General features: G+C 42.7%; 1 protein-coding gene across 3 annotated transcripts in view; it reads right to left on the bottom strand.

The window, feature by feature from the left end:
• Window positions 1-7,320: 7,320 nt before the first annotated feature.
• Window positions 7,321-10,829, bottom strand: part of LOC308291942 (cyclin-dependent kinase 17-like) — a 138,792-nt gene continuing 135,283 nt past the window's right edge. For 2 of the 3 annotated variants that reach the window (XM_080734097.1, XM_080734095.1), the window contains one exon: window positions 7,321-7,640. In XM_080734097.1, coding sequence (XP_080590223.1) covers window positions 7,600-7,640 — 41 coding nt within the window. In that variant the 3' untranslated portion in view covers window positions 7,321-7,599. The remainder of the gene's footprint in view (window positions 7,641-10,829) is intronic. The other variant, XM_080734096.1, reaches the window with a different exon arrangement.

Below are 10,829 nucleotides of genomic sequence, written 5' to 3'. Positions count from 1 at the left end.
CAGATCTGCACATGCCTGCTGTCAAAACCAACTTGAGCCTAGTAGTGTAGTTTTGTCTTTCCAACAGTGGGGTCGGAGGTGTTAGTCAAGGTGGAGTAGAGTAGGCTACCAATACTTTTTTCAAGACATTACCTTGCTGTACTCTGATAGAATGTTAAAGCAGGTCATGTTTGGAATTGTACAGTAACAGCTGAAATCAATAATTTATTAGTATTCCGGTATTAACCTGATTTAAATTAACCACTTGACCTCTACCGACCCTTTTCATGTCATACGTTTACAGAACATTCGGCACGCATCATGAGCGTCATCTCCATATTAGAGCATTCTTAAGCTGCACTCAGACTGGAACGCACAAGTTGAGTGAGAGTTGTGTGGGGGAGGCGGGGGGCAGAGACAGCACAATGCATTGCGGATGGAATTGGAAGTCCAGTGGTTTGAAGTCTAGTGCGAGTCGTGAGCAAGTTGGACGCAACCACACAACACCACACGACTCGCACTCGACTTCAAACCACTCGACTTCCTCCCCCCCACGACACGCACTCGTTTTTGTGCCTTTAGGTCTGTAGCCGGCCTTAAGAGACAGATATGACATGTACCACGCACGCACGCACGTTACTGAAATAGTGGTTCCCAGACAGTTTTCCTTGGAGACCCCCTTCTGACAAAGCACACATGAATAGCAAAAATAGCCAATCTACAAGTCCTTTATGAGCTTCTAGATAGGCTATTCATTAGTTCATTAAAAAATACTACTGTTAGGTTGTAATATAAATCAGTGAATGGTTTGGAGCCAAAATACATGTTTGATCTTGTGCTACATAATATTGGTTCATATAATACGAACCATAATATTGCAGAACATTCGGAATACAGTATCTACAATCGTTTTTACACACCATGAGCTTGTAGATCAGCTATTTTCAGCTGAGAGATTCTGTAGATGGGGGAAAAAGGAGGGGACCAAGTATAGAGTAGACCACCAAGGGACTAATGTATATACTGTAATGAGGGTTAATTTTGTAAGTGGACTGGTCCACTAGCGACTGGTCGGGGAAAAGTGTCCTCTCCTCCTCTTAATTCTTTCCACCCGACAGAGACGACATTCAACAAAAAAAAATACATAAATCGGATGTTTATTTATTTATCTTTTATTAGGTGTACACAAACCTTTTTAGTTTTTCTTGTTTTCTCCAAGGTCTGTGCTCAATCATAGGTACACACCCTCACACGCAAACAAGCCTTTTTTGTCATTTTCATATCATGAGCTTTTATGGCTTTTCATTGGTAAAAAATAAAATACAAATAAAATCAGAATAATCACTATGTTATATTCCTCTTCTCCAAGAAACCCCCCCTCCCCTCCCCTCCCCCAACCCTCCAGCTTTTAGGATCCAGCATGTTTAACAGCAAAAAAAATGAAAAGGAAAGAACATGTTATTTCTCATCATTTTGGTCAAGTCCTCACAGTTTGATCTTTGATCTTCACAGTCACCCCCTCCTCAATTCAAGGCCTAAGTTATCGTCACTGTCGGGCAGAAACCTTGTATCTCCGAGTTTTTAATGTGTCCTTGTAGATCGGCTGTTTTCACTAGTTTAAATCATTTTTAAAATGATAAATGCAAAACGACATACAAGGTTTCCACCCGACAACGACGTTATGATTCAGCAAGTGCAGCAACATCTCTCACAAATTGGATTTGTCACATCTTTGTTGATGTGCAACAATTTACATGCCATTTTCTTTCTCTTTTTTTTTGCGAATCATACATTTAGGCTTAAATGAAGACAACAATTGCGATCATAATAACCGTCCAAATAACTTGGCTTTCAGTTCCTTACTCTTTAACTGGATACAGAAATATTGCTATGAATTTTGGAGAAGGAGAAATAATATGAAAGAAAAAACAGAAGGAAAATTAATAGCTGTATCAAACATGTACACGTTAGTTTTATACAGAGCGAGGGATCTCTTGCTACCAACTCTCACACTTTCCCCCTGACTTATACAGACTCAGCTACTTTATAGATCACTCCACCCTCTCTCCAAATCCATTCGAAGATCGGGCCCCATCTTGCCTTGCCCCTTATATGCCAAACTTTCTTTTTTTCTTTTACTATTTTGAACGTTTTCAAATAGTTTAAAAAGCCGATCAACAAGTTCACAACGTGTCGAGGTAGATCAGCTATATTCACTATTTTTAGGCATTTAAGGGGTAAGGCGGCGGCACGCAAGGTAGGGCCCCCTGAGCGCTGGTTCTCACGGTTGTAGATCTGCTATTTTTGAAAAATCGTGAAAACTTGTGCAAATCTTTGAATATATGTATTGTTTAAAGCGAACATGTGTAACTCAAATCTTTGCTTCTGGGGGTCCACGGCCAGATACATACAAATTCTGGGGGTCCTTGACATGAAAAACCTCCACTGATATAGAAACACGTTTTTCAGAAAACTGCTAGGATTTAGAAGACCTAAGTTAGGATTTAAGAATTTAGGAATCTTACGTTTTTTTTTCTTCTTCCTAATATTGCAATTTTTTATTCATGTTTGTCCCGGATTAAAAGATTACAAATACGTATAGGTTATGTAGGAGCAATCAGAATGTGTCAGAATGTATTGAAATGATAGCTCCTTGAGATGCAGCATCTCGTTTTCCAAAGGGGTCCTCTATTTAGTGAGGTCTAGCCCAGGGACCATTTGTTGGTGTCTCCAGATCGGCCCACACACACACCCATACAATGGCAGCTACTTCACATACCAATGAAATACATCTGTGTGTTCGTCTACATAAACATGATCAACGGACAACAAACGAACAGGTGAGTCATGCGAGGGTGTCGCACGCCAAAAACACCACGACGCCACAAACGTTAAAGGAGTAGTTCACCCCCAAAATGATTTTTTTCTATTGATTACTCATGCCATGGAGAGTAGAGTTCAATAATATATTTTGGTTTTTGTCACATTCCTAAGACAAAAAATTGATTCGAGTAAATTTACCCCCATTGATTCCGGATGGGGACCCGTTTCGAAACGGGTCCCCATCCGGAACAAATGGGGGTAAATTTATTGTTATCACATTTTTGTCTTGGGAATGCGACAAAAAACCAAACATATTATTGAACTCTACTCTCCATGGCATGAGTAATCAATAGAAAGTCATTTTGGGGGTGAACTACTCCTTTAAGCTCGTTAAGATCGGTTATTATTTTTGGTGAGCGACACCGCCGTGACTACAGAGCCTCTATAGCAGGGGTTCTCAAAGTGGGGTCCGGGTACCCCCAGGGGTCCCTGAGGCGGGTTCCAGGGGTCCCCAGCAAGATGTGTTAATATCATCCAAATCAGTTTAACCACTCTGGCCATTTGAAAATAGATGTTCTACAAATCTTGGATTGGATATTCCTGGCACAAAATATGTTCAGAGAGTCCGTGGTCAAATATATAAATTATTTGGGGGTCCTTGACATGAAAAAGATTGAGAACCGCTGCTCTATATAGCCCGACCCACAGAGAATGGCGTGACTGTACAATTATTATTATTATTACTGTTACAGTCTGAGCTTTTTAACCCATTTAGACCTGAGGTCAATTCTAAAAAACGCCTTCTAAAATCCTAACGCCTCGTTTATACTTCACCGCGCGACACGTCCTAATGCAGGAAAACAGCAGATCTGCAGCGCTCACAGCTGTGAGCTTGCAGATCTGCCATTTCCGGTGTCCAACATCCGTCACACGGGTACAAGTATAAATTGGGCTTAGGGGTTTCAGAAATGAATGACGTAGACGCGTATTAAACAAGAGTTTAAACGTTAAAACTAAGGGGGATAATAATATGGTCACCAACACACTTGTTTCTTCTGGGGAGGGGGGGACAGACACACGGGACCTGCTGTACCTCAACCACGACATCCAACATAAAACTAAACACTAAAACCCATTAAGTCCTGAGCTCAAGGAATGTGCAACACGTCCCCCCAGTCAGTCAATCACCAGCCGTTCCCCCTGCCTACGGGAACACAGGGGCGTCACAAGGGGGGGGGGGGGAGTGGGACTGGGTTACTAGGGCCCAAGGTGGAGGAGGGGCCTTAATTATTTTATGCTTTAGCTATTGAAAAAATAGCAGATATTCAAGCTCACAAGCGCGGCACCGAGTGCCACGCTGCGAGCGTGTAGATCTGCTATTTTTGAAAACTCGTGAAAATGTGTGCAAATCTTTGAATGTATGTATTTTTTTAAGCGAACATTTGTAACTCAGATTTCGCTTCTGGGGGGTCCCTGGAACTAAATATTTTGAGATGGGGGTCCATGGCCAAATACACATAGCATGAAAAAGTTTGTGCACCACTGACATAGAAACATAATTTTTCAATAGTAAAGCACAAAATGTGTGTGGATCCTTCTTGTACCCAGGGCCCAGAATTTGGTGTGACGCCCCTGCCTGCGGGAACACAAGACGCGACTGAGAGCCGCTTCCTGGGATATATTTTTCCATGCGTCTCGACATTATTACGTAAAAGGTCAAAGTAATAAAAAGAATGGCCATATGTACAAAAAAAAAGAAAATAGATTAAAAAAAAATTAGTAAAAACGTCCTTCCGTCACGCGGCGAGAAGGTTAAGAGAAAGGGTCGTCGAAGTGGACTAATAATAATAATCATCATGATTCTAACAAACCAGGTGCAAAGAGAATAAATTCAATGTTAACACTTGTACATCAATTTGCTACGGCACACGACCAATTAAAAGACAACATTAGAGTCAAGGCAAAAAACGAGGAAGGGGGTGTCGTCTGAAGCCCGACTTACGACTTCGGCTTATACGTTGGTTGTCGCTTGCTCTGCCCCGAAAACACGTTGTTTTCCGGCGAGCGACAGTGGTCGTACAAGGAAAAACCTAAATCAGGCTTTAAAGTATGAGCAGGTGAGTCTTTGTACACTTCCATTTTCAAACCCCTCTGTCTGTCCTTCAAGGTCGACTTCCTAGGATATACCGGAGTGAGACTTTATATCTTTGTGTGGCATTAGTGTCCTTTAACCGTTCAAAAAAACAACTATGTCCTCCTTTCTTATTAGTTTGTTGTGAGTCACAGCGTGTAATAAATGGAGAAGCGGCCGATATGCCTTCACTCAACTGGCTCTTTTCCTTTACCAAGGTGTCATGGAACAAAAGTCAGCCAGAACCCTTGAGGTTCTGTGATGGTTTTTTGTCTTACGCTTTTTCCATTAGAACCAGAAGCACCCATGAAGTGAGAGAACACGGTCCAAAAAATCAATAAAAAACTGCCGCGTTGTGAGCTTGTAGATCGACAATCTTTTTCACTATTTTAGAATTATTTTGGAAGTATACGTTTTGAGCCCTGGATTCCAAGAGGCCCAGGGTTATAGCACCAGCTCCCGAGCAGTACTAGTAGCCTGGAATCCAGACCGTCTGCCGGTCAGTACATCCTACGTGAAATTGACACCAGGGAGGAGCCAGGGATTCTGATCAGTCTGTGGGGGAGGGATGAGGCGGGACCAGAGCTTTCTAAAGTAATGGTCTGTGGCAGAGTTGTGCCACCTCATTGTGCCAGGTCTTCTACATAGACTTCTGTATAGGCGAATAGTGGCAAAGCACTGAACTGGAAGTTTATGGAATGCATTGGCGTCTATTGTGAAATAGTGACATTTCAAGTTACATGAACCCCAATAGAACTCTCCAATAGATGGCTCTGGTCTGTGGGCACCGGGACAGGGTCAGAGCCTTCTGGTGTAAAAAAAACAAACAAAAAACAAATCTACTGTGATTCGTTAAGCACTATCCAATCAGCAGTGACTTGCCTACCTCACAGCTGATGTCAGGCTTAAAGGGAAAGACTGCCAAACGGTGAAGCAAAGTGAAAAAGGGAAGAAAAAAAGAACTAACGCTGAACGAGTGCCTCCGTCTGGATTCCAGGCTACCTGAAGCAGGACCCAAATTAGGTTCCGAGAACCTATCCCCAAAAGTGAGCCACAGCATAACGGAAACGAACCCAGAACCACCGAAATTACGGTGGGCTTCTTGTTCTTCTTGTAGTGGAAAAAGAGCCAAGAGTGAATGACGTTGTGTCCGTTTCTCTGGTTGGTAGTACTAGTAGTAGTAGTAGTAGTGTTGTTGTCCTAGTTTTCTAGCGTGTACGTAAGTAGCATCCCTACTCTTAGCCTGAGTGACCGATGAGGTAAAAGCAATGACAGCCACCCTAACCTCTATTACTGGACAATAAGGTGCTAAAGTTTAGCTCTGTAAACTCCAATGAGAGCAAAGGTCTACACACTCTTTTTAACGTTCAAGTGAACCAATAGTGCGCACGCGTGTGTGTGTGTGTATGTGTGTGTTTGCGTATGTGTGGGATGCGGTGACGTTCGCGAGCGATTCGTTCGTAGTGATACGTTCTTTTTGTTGTACAGGAACGAACTCGGCCTCTTCTTCAAAAGTAGTCGTTCCGAGAGTCGTTGGTTGTCCTCCATGTGGGAAAGCCTGGTGACGTGAGGTCCAGCCAAAATGCAACATTTTGACTGGCCAAAGAGACACACGTTTCGTCTTTCGTCATTGGACTAACAACTACATACGTGAGGAGGAGGGAGGAGTCGTCGGAAGCGCTGAAAAGGTGAACGAATCATTGGAACGTAACGGTTTAGTGAACAGGAACCGAATGACTCCAGTCTCTGAAACGAACGATAGTTCCCACCACTAGTGTGTGTGTGTGTGTGTGTGTGTGTGTGTGTGTGTGTGTGTGTGTGTGCCTGTTGTTAAATGATGTACGCAATAAAGGGTTAGGAGGTGAGGCAAAGGGGGTTGAGGTGCAAATATTTGGGATTCAGGCTGAGGCGTGATATGAAAAAAAGCAAGAGTTCTACAGCTCAGTCTCTTTTATGTACAACAACAGTCCATTTTTTTCAAAAAGGAAGAAAAAGAGGCAGGAGAGGAAGACTTCCACTCTTCCTCTCTCTCTCCCCCCCTTTTTTTTTTAGAAGACATGCCCACGCACTCACTGGCGCCTCCCGCAGGGCGCTAGTTTCAATTCCACCTCACAGCTTCTATTCACTGATAAAACGGCAAGTTCTATTCAAACCACCAAGTCAGTCCCACGTGTGAAACACTGCCCTCTTGTGGGCAGCTGGAGTAGTAGTAGTAGTACTGTAGCAGCAAGGAGGATACTTCAGTGTTTTCCCCCTCCTCCTCCTCTTCTTCTTCTGTTGTCGTCTTCATGCTCCGCTCCTCTCCTCTCCTCCATGTTTCTGTCTCTAGCGTTGAGTTGCTTTGTTTTTTGTTTCTCAAGTACAAATTCTTCTTCAGTCTTTAGTCCTGTGTAGTGTATCTTCTTTGTTTTACTTTTTTTTTTTATTGTAGTGTGACTGTGTTTGTTCTATTCTCCTTCAATGCGTGTGTGTGTGTGTGTGTGTGTGTGTGTGTGTGTGTGTGTGTGTGTGTGTGTGTGTGCGTCTGTGTGCATGTGTGTGTGTGTGTGTGTGTGTGTGTGTGTGTCAGGGTGTGTGTGTGTCTCTCCTTCGGTGTGTGTGTGGCAGGGTCTGACAGCTGGGCGCGTCACTGTCCTCCTAGTGTCGTCATCTCAGCCCCACCAACACTAAAACAACACACTCTGCCTCCTACTCTTCCCCTGGGCTGCTGAGAGAGCGAGAGAGAGAGACAGAGAGAGAGAGAGACATAGAGATAGACAGAGAGAGACAGAGAGAGAGGGGGGGTGACAATAAATGGTGATCTGATGGAGGTATGGACATACAGTTCACGCAATCCTGAATCCTCATTTATACTTCATTGTACGATCGCGTTGTTCACGTACGTAAGACAGTGGTTTGCAAACGTTTTAATAACCCCCCATAACTCAGAGTGTACAAATTGAACCAATGGACCTGTACAGTTCGATTTGGTTCCATGTGTACACCCTGAAGTTTAGTTTTTTAATCTTTCAAAATCGTAAAAAAAGAAGCGAGTAGCAAAAATAGCGATGCGACAGTGTGACAGTCGTAAGTTGAAGTATTCAATAGGGCTTGAGTGGTTAATTGGACTAATCGACATTAGTCAGGTAAAAAAACAAATTCAATTTAGGTTTTATGCGTCGATTCGTCAAACCAAATTATCAAAGAAAACCTGCTTCTCGATTATTTGATAAATCTGGAAAGTAATCAATAGAATAATCGCTAAGACGTCGTTAGTCGCAGCCCTAAAAGCAGCGTTCAGCTAGTCGTTGTTGTCGGGTAAAAACCTTGTTGCATTTATCATTTTAAAAATGATTTAAACTACTTTTGTGCGACAGCCTTGTATGATGAAGAAGGGCTTTACTTTGCGAAAGAACGTACAAATGTTAAACTTGGAGATACGAGGTTTCCACCCGACAACGATGTATTATTTGTTGTTAACATTTCTTGGCGAGAGCTACGGTCGTTATGATGAAGTATACATTTGTCTCCAGAGTCCACTTCATTCATGCCAACGATAGAAACACAGTAAAAGACCACAAAACCAACGGCAAAAACACCAACCAGGATTTTCTATGACGCTGTCAGCTAAATTCATGTCAAATCACATAATCATCAGTAAAACACAAAACAGGACTTACCAGCAGTCGTAAAACTCAACATATATGAGGTAAAACAGCACTTCAACATCATGCTAAAGAGGTCCAAAAAACACACAACAGTGCATAGCAGACAGTGGCGGCCATGTTGTGGTGCCACAGATAGAAAGCCCATTCATTTTTTTCCAAGTGAGATTTCCGAAAATATTTATATTAATTGTTTAAAGGACAACTTTGTTTTTTTTACAACAAGGGTTCATAATTTTAGATTGTAATTAGAGGAAAGAAAAGATGAGTGTTAAATGTTTTCATGTACTGCTTTCTATCGTTTAGATTTCAGTGGGTGGGGGCATGCGTGCAAGTGGCTAAATATGTCTTTAGACACAATGAGCCGAAAAATTCTTTATTATTTACAGCAACACTACTATAGCCCCCATAAGTCACGCCTAACCATGACAGGAAACCATGCGGTGTATGTTGGGGGCTTATTGTGTCTAAAAAGACATATTTAGCCACTTCAGTGGTTGGGGGCACGCATGCCCCCGGCCCCAACCACCCAATTGGCTAAAATGATAGAAAGAAGTAAATGAAAACATTTAACACTCATCTTTTCTTTTCTCTAATTACAATCTAAAATATGAACCCTTGTTGTAAAAAATAAAGTTGTCCTTTAAAGTCTGGAACCAAGTCATCCAGGCTACTGGTGAATAATGACCATAAAATATAAAACATTTGATTCTGTGTCAAAAAATATTTTTTAAACGCAAAACAACGGGTATAGTTTTTGACACAGAATAAAAAAATATAGTCATGATTCACCAGGAGACTGCAAAGCTTGGCTCTAGGCTTAAAATACTTAACCCTATAAATATAGATATAAATATCTTTTGGAAATCTCAATGGCAAAGGAATAATGGGCTTTCAATCTGCGGCACAACACAATGGCTGCCACCGCTATGCCCTATAACACACGCGCACGGCACCAAACAACGACACACAGTCACCCACTTACAGACGCAACACAAAGCGTCTACATCTCCCTCTGAAGAAACCTAAACAGAGCTGCAAATAAAGAGAACGACAAGTCAAAAAAATCATTCTCGTCCCCCGTACGTTCTCTGGGCCCACAGCCTTCCTTCTGTTGTTAAACACATCAACCTTTCATCCCTGGAAAGAAGACAACAGCCCAGAAACAATACGGTAAAGCAGGGTAAAAAGGAGGCAAAATAGGTTTAAAGAAGTGCATGTCTGAAAATAGGAGGGAGGTCAAGAGCAAGGAAGGAAAGGAGATAAAAATAACGGGGGGCATTTAATGTGAATCCTATTGTTATCTTGTTTTAGACGAGTTTTCCCAGTGCGAGAGGATTCACCTTAAATACAGGTGAAGTTGGCTTTTAAAAAGGAAAGAGCAGGGATGGACAGAACAAAAATAAGAGCAGGATGAAGGTTACTAAAGGTGATTTACACTTTGCGGCAGCTAGTGCACCAAAAGAATAGCCGATCTAAAAGCTCACGCGTGTCAGCGTGACGTGTCTGTGAGCCAGTAGATCTGCTAGTTTAAGAGGTTACTATCTTAAGAGGTTGCCTACTGTAGTTAAGAAGCGATGCATTATTCAGGACAGAGAATGCGTCTCAGCCGGGGGAATAAAGCCAAAAATAACAAAAATAACATACAAGACATAAGAAGACCAAGCACGTACACCAGGCCACAGAGGAGTTGTAACAGTCGTGAGTGAGAGAAAAGAGAGAGAGAGGAAACTAAAACAAGAAGAAAGAAAAAAGAATGAAAAAGAAAAGTCTATTTACCAGAATGGTAGGGGGGCCACTCAGCCTGTGGAAGGGGAGGAGAGAGCGTGGCTCTGAGCCCTGGGATTGGCTGCTTCTCTCTGGAAGTACTGCGAGGGGGCGGAGCCTAGCTTATGGGCCATCCCTTTATATTATTTTTTGGGGTTGGGTTGGGTTGGGTTGGGTGGGTGGGTGGGTTAGGGAGGGGTCGGAGGGGAGGGGAGGGGTCGTTTTGAAGGAGTTAAGAAGAGCGGTGGGGGCGGGGCGGGCACAGAGAGGAAATAGAGAGGATTAAAAGGAACAAGATACACAGACACGGGACAGGACAGGAAAGGAGAGTGTAAGGTATCAGGGGGAAGAAAAAAGAACAGGACAGGACAGTTTAAGCATCAACACCACAGAGACGGTTGGCGAGGAGAAGATAGAAGACGAGGTACGACGAGAGAAAACAGAGACACAAAACACAAACGTAATGAGACTGACAGAGAGACACG

Source organism: Nannobrachium achirus (genome assembly GCF_963921795.1).
Source record: "Nannobrachium achirus genome assembly, chromosome: 9".
Taxonomy (NCBI): Eukaryota; Metazoa; Chordata; class Actinopteri; order Myctophiformes; family Myctophidae; genus Nannobrachium; species Nannobrachium achirus.
This window is presented reverse-complemented; position numbering and strand designations above follow the sequence as displayed.